This window comes from Cylas formicarius, unplaced genomic scaffold (genome assembly GCF_029955315.1).
Source record: "Cylas formicarius isolate icCylForm1 unplaced genomic scaffold, icCylForm1.1 PGA_scaffold_8__14_contigs__length_24414737, whole genome shotgun sequence".
NCBI lineage: Eukaryota > Metazoa > Arthropoda > Insecta > Coleoptera > Brentidae > Cylas > Cylas formicarius.
The window spans coordinates 12185772-12206287 of record NW_026844361.1 but is presented as its reverse complement, the minus strand read 5'-3'; the positions used below and the strand labels follow the sequence as shown (position 1 = coordinate 12206287).

Genomic DNA, 20516 nt, shown 5'->3' with positions numbered 1-20516 from the left:
ACCAAAGGACGAGAACGGAGAACGGACAAACGGAAAAAAAAAATTTTTTCTGTTTGTGATAATTTCTGTTACGGCGATCCCATAGGGCCTACCGTTACCGAGATATAAAATTTTTATACGAGCGCAGATACTTTCGAAAATTCGATTTCATCGATTTTCGAAAGTAACAAGAGTTGCTGGATAGTTTAATAGTTAGATTATATTGAATTTAATGGTCAAGTTTATATTGCTAAAGAAGAATTAATTGTGGGAAAACCACTTAGTCCACTACTTGCAGCTATTTTCATGGACAATTTAAAAAATATCATACATAAACATCCTCTGAGTAATTGATTTCTCTGGTGGTATGGACACGTAGATGATGTTTTTGCTTACTTCACTTGAACGGAAAAACAACTGCAGTCCTTTTTGAATCATATTAATTCCATACATAACCGTTTAAAATTTACCATAGAGACGGAACTCTCTATACTTTCTGGACTTAACTATAACTAAACAACATAATACATAACTCAAATCACCCTTATACACAAAATGGCTGCCTTTTATGCTTTTACACACAGAATACTTAATATACCACTTTCCATAGAATATTTTGAAAAAGAATTAAATATTAGAAAACAAATAGCTTTTAACGACAATGGTTACGATAGATAACTAAAAAGCAATTTCAAATAACTCAAATATAAGAACATCTATCATGGTGTTAATATTGGTTTTAAAACTGAAAACACTATAGGACGCTTTTTAAAAAACAATACAACTAAATTACGAAAAACTCGAAAATCCGGAATCTATAAGTTGAAATGTCCCAAAATTTATATCGGACAACAGCTGTAATTAATTATTAAAAACTATGAAAATCTTAAAGTTTTTTGTTCCAATTTAATTGTGTCATAGCACAAGGACAAATTCCTGCCTAGCATACGGTGGAGACGCATTTTGAACACTTATAAAGACCTCCGATTTCCCTTTGATCCTAACAACGCAGTTACGTCGAATGTCCAGATATGAGTGCCTCAGGTTTCTATTCTGGGACTGTTTTTCTTTAGTATCTACATAAATAGCATTTTTAAACATCTTTATTCTGATTGTATGGCCGTAAAGAAGTGAAATACGTCTAAAACAAATTACATCGGGTTCGATAACTCTCAACAAAAAAACGAACGTTGCTTAAATATAAGAGTTGCTGATGAAGGACTCCTAACGGATGATATCACAAAGTTTCTTGGCTTTGCAGTAGACCAACAACAACTTGGAAAAATTGCTGTGATAATTTGTCTTCAAAAACCAACCAACCAAACCAAAAACAAAAACCTCTTTCCCAACAAACAGTAGTAGATATCTCCAGCATGCTGCGCCTGAGACAGAAGTTGCCAGATAAAACCGATTTTAGCACCAACAAAATTATGGGTTCCATAAACCCCATATAAAAGAATAATACTTAAACTATATAATCTAGATCTAAATCGGGTTATTATAAATAGCTAAAGTGTAGGGTAACTTTTGCTCCAACATCAACTTTGTTATTTTGAATGGAACATGTATATTTTTAGCTCGCTAAACAATTTTAAACCACTTTTGTCTGACATACTTCATATGAATGAATAAATGCATTTTGTTTTTAAATAGTGTCAAAGTTCGTTTTCGATGTCTTATTCAATTGCGTTTTGAATCACATGCAAATAACAGTAATTTTTTTTTTATAAAAGACGTTTAGAATTGGTCTAAAAATGAAGAGTATACAGGGCGTTCCATTTAAAATCTCACAGTTGCCGTAATTTCATTGACATCGACATTCCATTCTCATTTTGATTTTTATTTATATATATATATATATATATATATATATATATATATATATATATATATATATATATATATATATATATATATATATATATATATATATGCATTATAAATTCAAACGTTTTATAACAGGACAAGAAAGCAACGGTATATGTTCCTAATATCACCTATTTTTTTAAAACGCATCACATAAATCACAAACCAACAAAATTTTAATCAATTTCCAATTTTCGGAAACTTCCTTCGAGTCCCAGCTCGTCTCTGAAATAAAACGATCGTTCCACTTTTTTCGGGATTCCCGTGATTTTTACATTTTCCTGCGCTTCGAGCCAGTCCGCATTATCGGCCAAAAAGTCGTAGCAGTCCGACGCGATCGATCTCACACTTTTCAGATTACCCCCGTAATCGCACGGTGTGACGTCAGCCCCGAGAATGCCCAATAGGTCTTTCGGGTCCTTGTGCACGAATACCTGGAATTAAATTTTAATTTTTCTAAAGTGGGAAATAGACCGAGCAAACATTTGCACTTTGGCTGTTGGAAAAACTCTTTCGAACATTTCGTGAACATCTACAGGGTGTCGGTTTGTCCTGGACAGAATTAACGGAGTTGCAGGTGTAAACTTTATATACGTATATACAGATTGGTTATTGATAGATTTCATAACACTAGGTATACCCACCTAACAATATTAATTGTATGAGAGGTTATTAAAATTATTGTTCTATTGAATAAAATGATTCTTTCATTAAATATTTTTCCATTACTTCTTTCAACTTTTTTGACGGCAAAACGTTCAGAACAACCAGCAAAACAATATAATTTATGATGGGCATATATGTATTTTCTCTGTTACGTTAAGTGAAGATGTGTGTTTTGATGATAATTAATATAGCGGCAACGCCCGCAACTTGCACAAAATCAACACCGGGACCGCAGCATTCTCAGTCATTTATACCGATCAAGAAGAGTAGCGGACACAGCACCGAACCCTGTGGCGCACTATACTCAATATTTTCTAATTGAGAAGTAAATTATATATTCACCTATATATATATATATATATATATATATATATATATATATATATATATATATATATATATATATATATATATATATATATATATATATATATATATATATATATATATATATATATATATATATATATATATATATATATATTTCCTATTACCTTAATAGGATAGTAATAACTGCTGACTGTTATTATGGAAGTTATATAGAGTTAGTTTGTGTATAATTAAGTTTCTAAAACCAAATTGTGCTGTACGAAAAATATTGTTATTCTCTTTTTTAAGACTTGTTCTTAAATCATTGAGAAGATTGCTACTATTGAAATTCGTCCAAAATTGTTGACCTCAGTTGTTGGGCCCTTTTTATATACTTTATCGCGGGGTATTTAGTGTACTTTGAAGAAAGAAAATTAAATAACGAAATAAATAAGAACTGAAAGATCAGATTTTCACGAAATTATATATATTCACATGACAATTGTTTCGACAGCACCGTGCCTTTATCAAAAGTAATATTTACAAACTACCTCCTACTATATATACCGAAAAATGGCAATAAAACCTCAGTTAATATTGTTGTGTGAAAATAAGTTTAATAATAGAGAGATATTTAAATCAATTGATCGTTAATCTCCATGGCTTCCAATAAATTTAATTTTCTACTTTTTGTGGCTGTTTGAAAAACATAAAAATGGTCGTCAGAAATGTGTTTATCTGTATTTAAGTGTGTAGCATAATTATACGCACAAAAACACAAAAAGTAGAAAATTGAATTTATTGGAAGCCATGGAGATTAACAAAGTGATCAATTAGATTTAAATACCTCTCCATTATTAAACCTAAATCCTCACAACATTAATTAAGGTTTTAATGTCATTTTTCGGTATATATAGGCGCAGATAGTTTGTGAATATTACATTTGATAAAGACACGATGTTATCGAAACAATTGTCATGTTAAAATATATAATTCCGTGAAAATCTGAACTTTTATTTCTTATTTATTTTGTTGAATGGATTTTCATCAAGTTGAATTTCTTATATATATCCTTTAATTTCTCTAAAGTAAATCTCCAAGTATGAAGTCTGTGTGATTCCATTGCTACTAGCGTTTTGTCTATTTTGCGGTACTTACATTTCATTGTATTGGTTTCATCTTCTTCTAACATTTTTTTTTCAGTTTATCCAGGGAAGAACAACCTCGCTTTGACAAAGACATTATATTTTCCTTCTTATTAGATCCTGATAACCATTGTGCCACAAGTGGTCAACACTTAAGAAATATATCAGAAAGAAAAACTTTATTTGCACTACTTAACCAAATATATAAAACTTAACCTCTGCGACACTTATCCCATGTGGTATATGGACGATCTATCTTAAATTCAAAACTTATCAATTGTCATAGGAATGCCAGCAATCATAACCTATTTAGTGTCTAAAAAATATGCCACAGTTACTGTTAAAAATGAGCTAAAATACTGTAATAGAGACTATGTACTCAAAGCCACTTATTATTTAATTTTTGATGGGCGCTTTCGCACGTTTTATAAATAAAAATCTATAAATCCTTGTAATATACGAAAGGCACTCACGGAGTTTCTGACTTTGTGATGCATGATGGGTTTGATAAGAGCCAAGACCCTACCGATCATCGGTGGAGCGTTTATAACATGTATCTGCTTGACGCGTATGGCGTAAGCGTTCCTTAGCAAAGTATCCAGTGTCCTGAACACGGGGCCAGTGAATTTTGTCAAATGTGCAGCCCCAAACTTCTTAGCGTCGAAAACAGCCACATCGCCGCATGCCGGATAACACCTCAATATAATCACCTCATCTGGAAGATATATTAATTTACGCTCAGCTCGCTAAGTATTACAGGGTGTCAATGAAATTACTAAGCAACTGGTAAAGTAATGAAATAAATTTTAAATTTAGAGGTTTTTTATCGATTCAATATCAGCTTTCCAATTTATAATGTGCCATTTGTCATTTGTCAACAAAAACATCTTTTTCTACTCTCGTCTGTAAAATACCTAATTACACACCGATCTATCGTGCGGGAAGCATCACTTTGCCACATCAGTTTCGTTTATCGCGGATCCGAGCCACTTCGGACATTTCCGGGATTTTTCCGCACGGATTTGGGAGCAATCGGATGTTTTCGGAGATATTTCAAACGCTTTGAATTTTGACGTTTGTCAATTCTGACGGTCATGTCAGTGAAGGTATTCGTGTTTTGCGAAAATGTACCCAAAAACTAACGGTCATATAAAAAGTACAGTATGCAACACGTTAGGTAAACTTTTTAACTCACTCGTTTATTAAAAACTCGCTCCGCTCGTGTCAAATAAACTCATGAGTCAATCGCCGTTTACCGCACTTGTTGCATAATATAATATTAAGCCAAAAATTGACATACATGAGTATTTTTTATCCAAAACTATTTGATAAAAGTGAAAAAGGATATAATTTCCTTCTTAGTAGTTCTCCGCATTAACTTCCAATGTAAACCCCTCTTAAAGTAACATTTTTATTATTCTGCGTTCGTCTCAACAATTTCTATAATAAATCGTTTTAATATATATAGATTTAAATTTAAAAGTCACGAAAGTGCGTATAACAGTGTTAGTAGCTACCAATATGAGTGGGAGAGAAAAAAGAAAGCTAGTCGTGATTGGAAAGTCAACTAACTCACGATGTTTGAAGAACATCAAGCATTTGCCGGTCACTTACAAGGCAAACAAGTCTGCATGGATGACATCGCAAATTTTTAAAGAGGAGATAAGGAAATGGGATGCAGAATTAAAGGGGAGAAAAATATTACTTCTCTTAGATAACTACCTTGCACATCCGCATATTCCAAATCTACGGAATATTGAATTGGCATTTCTTCCAGCCAAAACAACAAGTGTATTACAGCCGATGGACCAGAGCGTAACAAAAAGTCTTAAGAGTCGATACAGGAAAAACATTTTAATGGAAATGATCGTGTTCGAAGACAAATTTCCCAGCTAGCCAACTTTATTAGTAAAGCTTGGAAAGAGGTGACAGCAGAAACAATTGAACAGATTGCGAAAAGGACTTGCAAAATGATCAGCAACTAAGCTAGTGGATAAAGCAGTTTCAAACAACAATTACGTTTACAAGTGAGGAGTTGCAAGATTTTATGGTGATAGACCAGGATTTGCCTACAACAGCAGACTTGACAGAGGAAGCCATAATACAACAAGCAAGAAAGGATGAGGAAGAGCACCAAGAGGAAGAAAAAGATGAAGGAGTTGATCTGTAACCACCAACAAACATTCAGTTAAGCTGCTAGAGAAATTTTTCAGGTATTATGGGGAAGATGCCCCTCTGGAAGAATTGGTGAAAATACAAGCCAAAATACGATATGCGTATTGGCATACTAAAAAAATTCAAACGAAAATGACCGATTATTTGAAATTGAAATTGAAATTAAATATTACAGAACACGTATGTGTATTGCTATTTTTCAAGTGTCTATAAACTTTTTTAAAGAAAAAAAAGCAAAAATAGAAAAAAAATTCTCAAGCTCTGAGAGATACATACGTTATTTTAGGAAAGAATATCTTATAACACCTTGTATAATGTAGCTGCACAATGACACTCAATTAATTTTATATTAACATTGCAACTGATTGAACATTTAAAGCGTTTGCGGACACTTACATAGCATGAAGAATAACTTGATCTGCGAGAGCATGTGAAACTCGGAAGGGTCGCACCTCTCGAGTTTGAAAAATGCAACCCTGCAACCGTCGTCTGTCAGTTTGGGTACGTACATCATGTTGCTGGAAGTTAAAATAGTACTTCGACTGTCATAATATGGCACACATTAACTCACACCACATCCATAGCTTGGATGATGTCTTTGGTGAAAGGTGACCTGTTGGCGTAGACCTCGGGAAATAAATATCGTGCTGAAAGATGGTGCTCTATTTTCCGTTTAGCTTTGACCAAGTGGTGTTTGCTGCCTCGAAGGAAGGCCCTTAGGAAGGCTTTATCTAGGGACACACATAGAAGTTCGTTAGCATCACTTCCATTGTGGCTCTTAAGGGTCTAATAATAATTTAACTCTAGAGTAAAGTTCATTATTTCGAAAGCAACAAATAATATTAAATCAGTACAAAATAAAGTAATTTAAATTAAATTTAAATTAAACAAGCGGAAATTATAAAGACTTATGTAAATATTAGATACGTCTCGTTTAACTGTATTGCCAATTATAATAAAAATGTATGTATTTATTTTGGAGAAATTATAAAAAAATATTTTTTTTTCAAGTATATTTTTTGTTTAATGCTCCATTGCCTTGAAACTCTTGAAAACTCTGCTTGCATCAGTTTTGTTCATTTCAGATTTCAGGAGTCATATTTATATATACCTATGTTTTTCGGGAAATGCTTCTGTGACTCGATCCATTCGTAGAGCAATTTCTCATTGTGGAGCAACTTGTCCTCGCTGGTTTCGTTTATAGTGAGAGCTATGTTGTACGTCTGCGAATCGGTTGGAGGTTCTAGCAAAGACCCAACGGATTTCTTGCACTGCTGCAAACGTAAACTACAAACTTCTCAACTTCACAGAAAAGTTCCGCAAGGCTACCATTTTGAATAAGTTTTACGCTTTTGTAAAATTTTCATTTTTCATGACTTTTTCTACCAATTAGCAAATTGATTGTTTTTTCTTGTTTTAGCAACTAAGTTTTTCACAATATTTATATATAAATTTATCAAAACCCCGTACATGAGGATGTGTTGTCAGCAAATATCTCAGTTTTAGTATGGGACGCAAATTTTTAAATCAAACGCTTATAATTGTACTGTATTTCTTGGAAAATGTATAATGGTTAAAAACAATCAACTTGAACTAGCTATGTGATTGTTGTGACAGTGACAGTATTAATTACCTCAGAAAGATGTCTAGTACATTTTAAGAATTTAAGGTAAGTATTTTCTGTTAGAGTAAAAAACGAAATTTCCAAGAACAACAAAAAACCCCGAAAGTGGACATGGGTAAGTGAAAAAAGTATGGAGACCTATTAGGACGGAAGCATAAACACCGCCTCGGATGATTGATTCCCATATTGGTGACAGGTAGAGACCTGAGTCGCGGTTGAGATTGTTAGGTTGCTCATGGATTTTTATAGACTCTCGGATTTTTCGTTGGTAGAAGAATTGATTACATGCAGGAATTTTAGTATTATCGTGATTGTGTTCGGCAACTGCTGACGGGTTTATTTGTCTCAGTCTTAAAGATAAAGATAAAGATAGTTTTATTTCCATAAGACTTGATTTACAAGTGTTGGATATTGTCAGTAGAATATGAATGTAAAAACATAAAATTATATTAGTATAATTAATTAATTAATAATAATAATAATAAGTAATAATGTTAGATAAATAACAAATATATAAAAAATAACAAACAACGAATACGTCTTAAAAGATATCAAAAAAAAAAAATCCTTAATATTGTAATAGGCGAGGCGTAGCAATTTGAATTTTGTTTGACTAGTTATCTTCTTCGGTTCGATAGGCAATTTATTATAAATTTTTACAGTCAAAACAAAGGGACTATTTGCTGTAGGAGACAGTCGATGTGTAGGTATTTTTATGATGTTAAGATTAAGAAGTATCAAAAATTAGTGTTGTGTAAATAGGTCCCGACATGAAAAATTCCAGGGCTCAAACAGTATAGTCCGTAAAATGCGTTTCTGCATCCTAAAGACTTGGTCCGCACGTGAGCAACCTCCCCAACAAACCAAGGCGTAGTTGAGACAGGAATGGACATACGAAAAATAGTACATTTTCAACAAGGGGAGAGAAACCTAATTGCCGAACCTCCATATGACAAAGCAGTAAACAGAAAGTTTTTTGCACCTGTTCAAAGCAGGAGAGTGTCGAGTCTACACAAACCCGAGGAATTTTACAACACTTTTCTGTTGGATTGCGTACTAATAAACTCTTATTTAAATCCCGTTTTTAAAAGGCGATCATCTTAGTTTTACTTTCATTCAATATCAATTTGTTAATTTCTGCATAATCTTTCAGTTGCTCAACATTTGTCTTGGTTGCACTGCTAAGTTGCTCAGACGATGCTGCAGAAACGGTAGAAACTGTATCATCCCCAAAAAGGGAAAAACAAGTATGAGGGAAAGATGAAAACACATCATTTATAAACACTATAAACAATAACGGACCGAATAAGCTTCCCTGAGGTACACCACAATTCACTGAATCAGAGACGCTGCGTACGACCCCCCAGAAAAGACCTTAACCAACTTAAGGCGTTACCTCTAATACCATATAAACAAAGCTTGTCCACTAAAATATCGACATCGACCAAGGCAAATGCTCTTTGTCGAACAAAACACATGCTGTCTGCTGCCTTTCTTCTAACTTGGTAAGAATATGCTTATATAAAGGGAGCATGGTCTTAAAGGTTCTTGCAGGTTCTTTGAGACTAGTTGATATTTTTCGTCCGGTCTCTCCAATGTATTCTTTGCCGGATATGCACTTCCATGCTGTAAACTCCCGGCATCTCAAATAGAATTTTGCTTTTGACGGATCGAAGATTTTTGGGCAAATGATAAATCTGATTTTGATGTTATATTTCTTAAGAACTTTTCATATGTGGTCAGTGATGTTTCGAACATAATAAAGGACAACAGTAGCAAGTGTGGGATTGCGTTCGGCCTCATTAGTGTTGGAAGGCTGTGGTGAAGTGTATTTTGTGATGTAACGCTTAATATCGCCAATTATCCTGTTGGCTGCTTCAGAACTTAACTGAAACTGGCTTGAACACAATCACGAAACCCGTCAGAAAATTTTATTCAGTGAAACTAAAATTCTTGCATGTAATCAATTCTTTTACCATCGGAAAATCCGAAATCTATAAGCAACCTAACAATCTTCACCTATCAATAATACGGGATTCAGTCGTCCGTCATTTCCATAATTATAATTTTTGGCATAGGTGTATGTAAACAAATCAGCACTTGGTATAAATAAGTTCATTAGCAATTAATTTTATTAATGGCAATTGCGCAGTATGTTTGCTTATTTAATGCCAAGGAATGCGTAATTAGATGGTAAACGAGGAGTAAAAAAACATAAAAGCTATAATTTTAAAAAATTACCCGGCAATCTGCACTTTGTGTCCCTATTTACTCCAGACCAACGATTGATTACTGTGCGAGTTGGGATGATTGATTATCGTTATTACTTTTTAGGCTAATTAAAAACGAAAAACATAAATTAAAGAGAATTTCTCACGTCTTAAACGTTCTCCATTATGTACTGCTCTGGTTTATTAGTTATTTTAGCCACCTTGTATCTTATCGGGCTTGCTTCAAATTGAACGGAGGTGTCGCCGGAAGAATAACAATTTTTACTCTTAATTAATATTTGGCACATCGCGCGATTTAACCTCAAATCGTTGCTGTAAACACCGCGGTAACCTCCGCAATCGCAACAGGTAAATTTAGGATATCTACAATCTACGTTACTCAAGTCTAGACTTGTTAAAATTAGAAGAAGATTAAGAAGACGTTTAATACCAGATATAAAAAAAAGTTGACAGTTGCAAAGAATTTTTTATTTTCTATGATTCGACAGCTGCCATTAGATATTGAATAAAACACATATAACAGAAATTTTTTTTTTCAAATTCGCGTTTCAGCTTAACTTAGATAGTATTAAAAACTTCATTTTTTGTAGTGTGAAATGTCGTTTGAATTGTAAAAATATTATATATCTTAGAAAAAATCGAATTTAATTAGGTCTCTGTTAAAGAAAATACTAAGTTTTCTTCTTATGTCAAAAATGACAAATGACAAAAAAATACGTTGTGATATGTCAAATATATAATAAAATATTTTGCAAAGAATTAGCAACTTTAACTTTAACAACTAGAAGCTAATTTTTATCACTCAGCGTACCAGGACTATTTAAAAAATAACAATTGCCGCGTTTTACAAAACAAAAAAAAAACTTATGCCGTGCAATTTTTGGAATTTCCCCATATACGGGACAAACATGGTTCTTTTAAAACAATCTTTTACGTTGTGAAATTTTAATAAATTACAGGAAGAAAAAAATTGTTTTTGGTATTTAATTTACGATTTACTGACCCATAAGCCCACCAGATGCATTCCTTTAAGTCGTAGTTCTGGATTTTTATATCTTAGGTGTGAAAATAAAATTGCAATCAAAAATAGACTAAGACTTACTCGTTAGTAGAAGTACTCACCATTTTGACACGTGAACGAAATGCAAGCACTCAACCGCACTGTATATGAAAAAACTGACCGGCTAGCTCCTTAGACCAGAAGTAAATCTACTTCCTGAAAGCCTCGCAAGAATAGCGTCAAATCTAAATAGGACTGGCCTTTATAAACAAACAGCAAAACACGGTCGGTCACCTTGACTGCTGTCGCATACACAGTGTGGTGCACTTGACTACAGGGCGATTCAAAACAAATGTCTCGTTGTTGCTCTTAGAAATATAAACTTTCAAATGTCAAAATAAACCCTTTATATATAGATAGGACAATAAAATTCTCCTGAAGAATTACAAAAAAACATTTTAGAGTGCAACATATTTTGGAAAAATATTTATTAACTAATTAGAACTCTTTTTATTGATCTATTAAATGATCGGGCAACATTAAATCAAACGATAATTATTTTGTCTTAAATATCCTAGAAAAGTTGCAGGAGATAAATGAAACATCTGTTTTAAAAGTCGCCCCTTAAAATATAATTTCTTATTAAATAAAAATGTTATAAATTATTAGTAACAATTTTTTTTTCTTAAAAACCTTGCTATATTTAAAAGCGAACACTTCTAAATTTACAATAAGATAATAAATTTAGCTCTTTTAAATGCGAGAAATTTATTAATTATTAAGTTTTTCATGTTTGTTATTTTTTGTATAACTATTTTTTGGTTTTGTTGTCAATTTTAAGGAGGTATTAAGCGATACATTATTTTTGCAGAACGACGAGCTCTTTTAAAATATTAAATAATAAAACGGAGGTTTGTTAACAAAAAAAATGAAGTTGTTGATGGTGGGCACACAATCCCGAAAAGTCCAATAACGCCAACCCATATGACAGATAAAGTTATAAGTGTGTTTCTGTTTTCAATTTTTTTTTTATTATTCATACATTTCATTCGAGAAATATGCAAAATAGTTAATGTTTTGATCACTAAAGATAGGTATCGGCAACTAATTTATAAAATTAATCACACATTCGGAAAATTAAAGTTGTCCGTCCTTTTCGATATAAACGCAACAATGCGACACTGAGAGTAAAAAATCTAACCAAAATGCGTTTCATATTTATTATTTCTGACATATATTTTTTTACGAGACACCCTGTATATTTATTCGCGTGATTCGGGATTAGTTTTAGATGGAATTTGTCGCGAGCTTTCTTATCAAAGGATAATTGGATATTAAAAAGATATATTTCAGATAAGCATTTTTCAATGAAGATGAGAAAGTTTGGTTTCAGATTTTAGAATTTTATTTATTTGAAATAGCGTTAGCAGATTCAGTAACAATGGTTTTAACATGCTGATGCCAAAACTGGCAGAGAAAAAGGAATACAAAATTCCCGTGTCGTCTTATTCACACAGGTGAAAGTCTACGCACCATCTGGGGAAATAAAGTCTTGATGAACTCACGTGTAACAGACAAAATCAAATTTGCAATCGTAATAGCTGCATACGCTGCCCATACATAACAAATTTTCTCAATTGCGCACTTTTGGAAAAATTCCGCGGAAAATTAAATGTCACTGATTAAAATTAATAAGCGATTTTACTGATTACAGATGATTGTGTACAATTACAAGCTACGTCAAAAGGGGAACCCTATGGTCTCTGTTTTGCATAGTGCCGTCCGTCTGACACGATAACAATTTTGACATGATTTATGATAGGAAAAATGGTATGGCGAGATTGTCAAAGAAATAATATTACGCGTTCGTCTCAAAATTGCCAGGTAAGGAAAAATAGGACGGGTTCTAAATTTCGTCTCGAAATTGCCAGGTGACTAAATTTTCGTATAGTAAAAACAAAAAGGGAAATATGGTAGTAAACTGTAAATAACATTAAAAAAAAGTGGATTGAAAATCCAATGATTACGTTGGTTAGATTTGTTAAAGAAACATTAATCACCTTTTTTTCGCCCAACAGCGTTCCGACAGAAAAATTCATACTCCTTTTATCCGATGATCTTGTGCATTCTTACAGACTCATTTTAAAATTTCCAAGATTAGGATTTTAGGCAGAGATTCATCATTTTAACATCGTTTAATGCTATTAGAAAACATCTCAAAAAAATTAACTTAATAAATATAAATGCAAGAACAAAAACTTAACTGAATATGACAAAAACAATTTATTAAAGAAGAGATAACAAGAAAAATTACATGTAAGATTTTCTTATTATCAATATCAAATTTAAAGTAATAGTGGGTGTTTTTTTGATGTATATAACTTTAAGTTGGCATTACTGTTCAAGATGGCGACCGATTTAACAGCTGTCATTCTCAGTTTGGTTTGGCAATCCATCATGAATAGACTCATGCCTGAACAACGCTTGCAAATAGTGCAATTTTATTTCGAAAATAATAGTTCGGTGCGCAATACGTATCGCGCACTAAGTCCATTTTATCGTCGACAAAATCGTCCATCAGAGCAGTTAATTCGATTAACCATGGAACGTTTTCGAACCACGTTTACTTTTATTGATTACTCGCATCTCCAGAGACGCCGTACGGTGCGTACAGAATAAGCTATTGCTGCTGTAGAGCGTAGCATTGAGGAAGACCCGAATGAGTTAATCCGCCATCGAGCACAGGAATTGGATCTGTGTTCATCCACTTTATGGAAGATTTTGCGGAAGGATCTTGGTTTACGTGCTTACAAAATCCAACTCGTGCAAGAATTGAAGCCAAAACGAGATTGCCGTTGTTCCCGATTTTCATAAGCGAATTTTGTTTAGCGATAAAGCGCACTTCTGGTTGAATGGCTACGTCAACAAACAAAACTGCCGCATTTGGAGCGAAGCTAATCCTCAAGTGTATGTCGAAACATCGTTACATCCAGAACAACTGACTGTTTGGTACGCTTTATGGGCTGGTGGAATCATTGGTCCGTAGTTCTTCAAAAACGACGATGGCCAGAACGTTACAGTCAATGGTGATCGGTATAGAGCTATGATTACTAACTATTTCATTCCTGAATTGGATAACCATGATGTCCAGAAGATATGGTTTCAACAAGACGGCGCAACATTGAAAGACACGTTTGGTGACCGCCTCATTTTACGTTTTGGACCTGTCAATTGGCCTCCAAGATCTTGCGATTTAACACCGCTAGACTACTTTCTGTGGAACTATGTAAAGTCATTGGTCTATGCGGATAAGCCACAAACGCTTGACCATTTGGAAGACAAGATTCGCCGTGTTATTGCCGATATACAGCCACAAATGGTGGAAAAAGTCATCGAAAATTGGACGACCAGATTGGACTACATCCGCGCCAGCCGTGACGGTCATATGCCACAAATCATATTTAAAATGTAATGCCACAAGATTATCTTTCGGATAAATAAATTTCATGTGAATCGAATAATCCATCGTTGTTTTATTGCAACTTAAAGTTCCATACATCGAAAAAAAACAACCCTTGCATATGTTTAAAATTTTTATATTATGTAGGTTGGACTTTGTATTTTATAAAAATTATGTAGCAATTCCTGTAAACATGTATTAATGTGACTTTCTGCAATATGTGGCGGAATTTTCATTTGTCTTCTACAGAAAAAGCATAGCATTATTATTATTATGAATATATTATTATTGTTATATGGTTAAGGCAGCACAAAATTTAAAAATATTTTATTGCAACCTATTTCATGTCACTTGTTTGGCTCATGGTATTAATAGAGCAGCAGAAAGTATAAGTATTCCATTGGTAAATCATTTAATTAATGAAGTAAAAAAAGTATTTCGAAAAGCACATTCAATTTCTCAATTTTATGAGGAAACTGTAGATGTTTTGATGTGATAATCACAAAATTATGATTGCTTTCTGGAACCACAAATTGATATTATCTGAACCTATCCACAGTATTTCTGAATCATTAATTGTATTTTAAATTTATTAATAATTACTGTAATATGTTTGTGTCTTAGATATGACGTTTCCAAATTTGCTGTGTGATTATCGATGTGTGTATTTATGAATAAAAATTGTTATTTTTCTTTCTTTTTTTATTCTTAATAATATTAATGTTCATGTTGATTTTATATAATAAAAACAAATGTTTCCACGGAATAAATGACTTTAAACTCGCAAGCTATGAGGCGCTTGCTGATGCGGAAGGCGATCTCAATGGCGCTCCGATAAAGGTGCGTTTATTATCTTGTTGTACTTTTAATTCTTCTGCGGAAAACCGGAATCACCTACATTTCAAACCGATTTGAATTTTTGCAATTTCCTCGTCTTGCTACTTGACCGTATGAACTTTGTGATTTTATTCTTCTCGTTAGTTATGTTCCTTATTTCAAAAATTGAACTGAGGTGACTTTTACTAGGCGAAAATCCATTTAATAAAATAAATAAGAACTAAAAGTTCAGATTTTCACGAAATTATATAGATTCACATGACAATTGTTCGAACAACAGCGTGTCGTTATCAAATGTAATATTTACAAACTACCTGCTACTATATATACCGAAATATGACAATAAATCCTTAATTAATGTTGTGAGAATTTAAGTTTAATAATGGAGAGGTATTTAAATTTATTGACATTTGAATGTCTCATTTTGTTAATCTCCGTGGCTTCCAATAAATTTAATTTTCTACTTTTCGTGGCTGTATGTAAAATATCAATTTGTCGTCAAAAATGTGTTTTTCTGTGTTTAAGTGTGCAGCATAATTAGAATCTAGACTATTGTTTTTAAACGCTCTTTTATGTTTTTTAATGCGTTTCTTGAAGGATCTACCTGTTTGTGCAATATACATTTTAGGACAAGATCTGCATTGCAACCAGATTTTTGAGATTGAACTTTTGATGAAACTTTTTCACTGGGTTCTCCTATGTATGTAATTGTTTTAAATTGTTCGTGTTCTGTATTAGGTTTCGGATAAATACAGTTTACTGTTGTCTGGATTTGTTTTTTATTTATAATTTTATCGATAATGGACGGGTTGTAGCCGTTTTTCAGTGCAATTTGTTTCTTTCTTGTTCTTTGTTTTAGTTTTCTGTTGAGAGTGGCGTATTAAGAAGTCTGTGTATAAACCAGTGAACAGTATAAGTGTGATTTGAGCTGTTATATACGACTGTGACCGCGGGTGAATATGTATGGTAAATGGAAAAATATAATTTGTTTTGCGTTTTCGTAATAGTTAAGTCTAAAAAATTAATATTGTTAGCCTGTTCAATCTCGATAGTTATACTATTATATCATGAGTTAATGTCATTAAAAAAAAGCAAAGACATTATCCACGTATCTATACCACCATAGAAAACTTTTACTTAAAGGATATTCTAGTGTGATATTTTCCAAATTATCCATAAAAATCTCGGCTAACAAAGGACTAAGTGGGTTTCGCATAATCAAACCTTCCTTGGAGATGTAAATATGCCCATTAAATTAAATAAAAAATTGGTCTAAAGATACTATTAAGCAATCTAATAAATCTTGTTTCAATAATGGGTTAAGCTGTTTCTGAGTGAGTCTACTAATAAATACTGGGAAATAAGATTTTGATATCTTTAATTTTGTTGATTAATTCAAAAGAATTGCTTTTTACTAATTTTGGTTTAAAATCTGTGTGGAACTTTCAAATATTTACTAATTTTGTTGAGAGTTTAACTGCTGGAGCTGTTACATAAGACACGACTGGACTAATGGGCATATCTTGTTTATGGTTGTGGATTCATAATTGTTAACAATATTTGTCTTTGTCAATAAATAGTGTGGAGTTAGTAATTACTTTCTTGACTTGTCTTTGATATAACTCGGTAGGATCGTGTTTGATACATTGGAAATGTTCTGTTTTAAGAAAATTATTGGTTTTTGAAATATATTTGCGAAGATCGATAGCTATGACTGTCTGCACGTGTAAATATAATGTTATTTTCATAAGCTTTGTTTTTGATAGTTTGTACTAGTGACATTTGAGAAATTTTTTGGTATTTGTTGTTATATATTAATTGAGTGTTTATTTTATTCGCTAATACATGTTTGTCTAAATTAGAATCGTTAATGTCTTTAATTGCTAATTCACAGTCGATCCCTAAACAGTCTAGTTCTCTATTAATGTTCGAGTGCTGTTAAAGTTGAAACCAGAAATTCAACTTCATTTGTTGGGGTCGAAACAATTGTGATGTGAAAGTATATAATTTCGTGAACTTTTAGTTCTTATTTATTTCCTTATTGCAATTTTATTCGCATTCAAACAATAACATCAACATTTATTTAGTAGCGAATTCATTTCAAAAATCCAGAAAAACATGAGGACTGCCTGGAACTTTAAAGAGATTTTTTGCCACTTAGAGTTGTTTTGCTATTTAATTTTTAATTTAAAAAAATGATGCATTTCTTGGGAGGCGGATAAATAATTTTGGGTAGAACTTGTTTTGACAAATGTTGAAGGCCCTGAGGAAACTCAATTAGTATAGTTTCGTTTTACTCTTTTTAAGCGTCAATAGTTCCAATCACTCGTATTTTTTAAATTATCAGTTAGTCACGACACAAAATGGTATTTTTACATTTATCTGAACAAAAGCGGATACCCGAAAATCATTTTAGGCAAATTATTTGTATGCAAAGCCAGAGAGACTCAAACTATATTGAACAAAGGTGTATTTTTGGCGATGACAGCAGTAGCGCTGTTATTTCTACTTATTCTCTACGGGAAAATGTGGTATTAGAAGTATTGTTTTCTTTTGGTTATGTCATCGACTGTGAAATGACAGGTAATTTTAACTTTATTTTTGTTTTTGTTTTATTATTAGTTTTTCCTTTATTTAAAAATGATCCAATCTTTTATCTCGGTTATTTTTTAAGATAGGGAGCGCTGCGTTACTTTTTTTTTAAATTAAGAATGCCGTCGACAAAATGATCATGGCCCTAGTACAACGTTGTTTGAAAAACCAACTAAGTCAACTAAAAATCAGATACGTTTGAGAAGTTATTACTACACAAGAGACTTTACTGAATTTTGTGTAATGAAAAGTTTCAGAAATGCGATATATTGGAATTTTTTGGACAATGCAATGAAAATGCCCAAGAAGCTTTTCTATTGTATAACCACAAGTAAGGTTTTTAAAGTCGCTATAATTTTTGTATTATAGAAATGTGTTTTGGATGGTACAACAATTCATAACTCTGGACTCTTAAGACCATTTTTAGGTGACAACTGCCCTCATAAATATATAGGTACCAACTGACCTGTAAGATGGCCTCTACGATGCTCGGATCTTTCAGTTTTAGATTTCTTATTATGGGGATATATGCAAAATGGTGTATATAAAAGACGATACGAGTCTGTAGGGGAACTTCTTAATACAGGAAAAATGTGCGAGCAGTTTTAGGTAAAATATTCTTTAGATCTAATGCTGTATATTTGGATACTGTTTTTAATACGATATAAATAATACAAATGTATATTTCTGAAAAGCTTCAATGGTTTCCAACTAATGTAAAAAATAATATACAATAAAAAAATATATGTTGGCTTCCTAACTAATAAACGGTTAGAGGATATAAAAAACAAAAACTACGCCACTGGATTCTACGGAAAATATCCTATGAGAACGTTCCACCATATACCCCCCTGGTAATTCGCAACTTTACTTGGGGCGCATGTCCGTCAAATAAGGTTAAAATAAAGCCAACCAAATAAATAAATGTTATAGTAAAATTCCTTCCATAAACTACATCATTTCGGGGCATGAATTAAAATTTTTAAAAGAACTGTACGAAGATTGGCAGCACATTGGGAAAGATTTTGAATAAGAGAGAACGAACGAAAACTTTTATGGATAGTTAGCAAAATTGTAGGTAGAAATGTCACCCTTACACGTTACGGAAGGAAAGAGAATAGATTATATTATTAAAAGAAGTGTACTACAACGAATACGAATAATTTATTAATGTTATTATATAATATATAAAATAATATATACTTAAAATGCACCTGTTACATTATAATTGGAATATCAAAAGAATAAAAACGCTGATTAATTAAAAATCGTCTGACAACTGGAATTACGAACAGCATTTATGAGCACATTAAAAAACTTAATGGACCAATAATTTGGACCAGTTTTACACCTCTTTAAGCGGCAGTAGGTAATAACCACATTGTCCCGAGCTCTGGTTTGATGGTCAGACTTTCTAAGATAAACAACGAGAGCAATGTAAAAATTTTCGGGTCTCTAAAGGCATTTTTACAGTCCTCCCGATAACCAAGTCGAATTGCGTTGTAATCTGAACAAGCAGCATGGCCCCATACTAAGATCGCATATAGGAGGTGGGAATGAAAAAGTGCAAATTATGTAGTCCTTAACACACCAAGAGAGACATTTTTGGTCAAGCAAATACAAATTTTTGGTCAGTTTCTGAGCAAGAAAATTTATATGGGAGTCTCGCTGAAGTTTTGGGTCAATATAGATGCCAAGAAATATGGTATTCATTTTATTACAATTAACTGTACTTAAATTTGGCATGGAAAAAACCTTTTCTTTCTCTGTTATATTATTATTTAAAACAAATTTATTTGCACTGAAACAGAGTTCAGCCTTTTCCTGTGCGATCCTGAAACTCTTCAACCTATCTTCTAATGAATCCCCGGAAACAGACGCGGCGGTGTCATCAGCAAAATGTGTGTAAACAGGTGTAGTATCCACATTTATATATATTAAAAATAGCACGGGGCCCAAAATTGACCTTTGGGACACTTTCTGCCGATGTCACTCCAGAGTACTTAATCACCTGGCATCGGTACTTAATAACCGTGAGGAATTTGTTCTCTTTATTGACATTCATTTCGAAGTATATCAATTCTAGCACTGTTTCCACGCTGTCAACTGTAGGATCCGGACCTGTTGCTCCGTCGTTACGCTGATATCTCCTGCGGCAACTTTTCATATTCAACAGGCATCGACGCCGAGCGTCTGTCTGCGTCGCGACGCCCGACTAGAATCACGTGGTCGCTCACTCGCGTTTTACAACATCTGGAACCGAATTATTGTCGTTTTATATCGGCCCGTTCGTTTCTTTCGTTCGAAATTCACGTTGGTGACAGTTTATTCACCCAAAAGCCTGAGGTGAGTTTGTAGCCATTAAGAACGCTATTATTTAATTGTTAAAATTTTCGTAAAGCAATATTTCCGAAACATTTGAGCGACCTAGAAAGTACAGATTAGTCCCGGATATATCCAAGAACTATTTTTTTGTAATACTTCTCGGTTTTAATTGGAACAAAAATTTAAAAACAAAAAAAAGTTGGCATTATTGAGTTTTAAGTACCACTTTTCGGTTTTTTTGCGTCCACCATCATCAACTTCACTTTTCATACGTACGAGGTTTGTTCAAAAAGTAAGGTGCTTATCG

General features: G+C 32.9%; 1 protein-coding gene across 2 annotated transcripts; it reads right to left on the bottom strand.

Annotated features, from left to right (window-relative positions):
- Nucleotides 1–181: 181 nt before the first annotated feature.
- On the bottom strand, nt 182–11275 carry LOC132706114 (alpha-tocopherol transfer protein-like). 2 transcript variants are annotated; one of them, XM_060677232.1, is made up of 6 exons: nt 11118–11275; nt 7252–7414; nt 6712–6871; nt 6537–6658; nt 4439–4680; nt 182–2279 (listed from the first exon to the last, which is right to left on the bottom strand). In XM_060677232.1, the coding sequence occupies exons 1-6, from the start codon at nt 11118–11120 to the stop codon at nt 2022–2024; spliced, it is 948 nt and encodes a 315-aa protein (XP_060533215.1). In that variant the 5' UTR covers nt 11121–11275; the 3' UTR covers nt 182–2021. The 2 variants fall into 2 exon arrangements, with proteins under 2 accessions (XP_060533215.1, XP_060533216.1); XM_060677233.1 differs by having other exon boundaries at nt 7252–7411; nt 11118–11262.
- Nucleotides 11276–20516: the final 9241 nt, after the last annotated feature.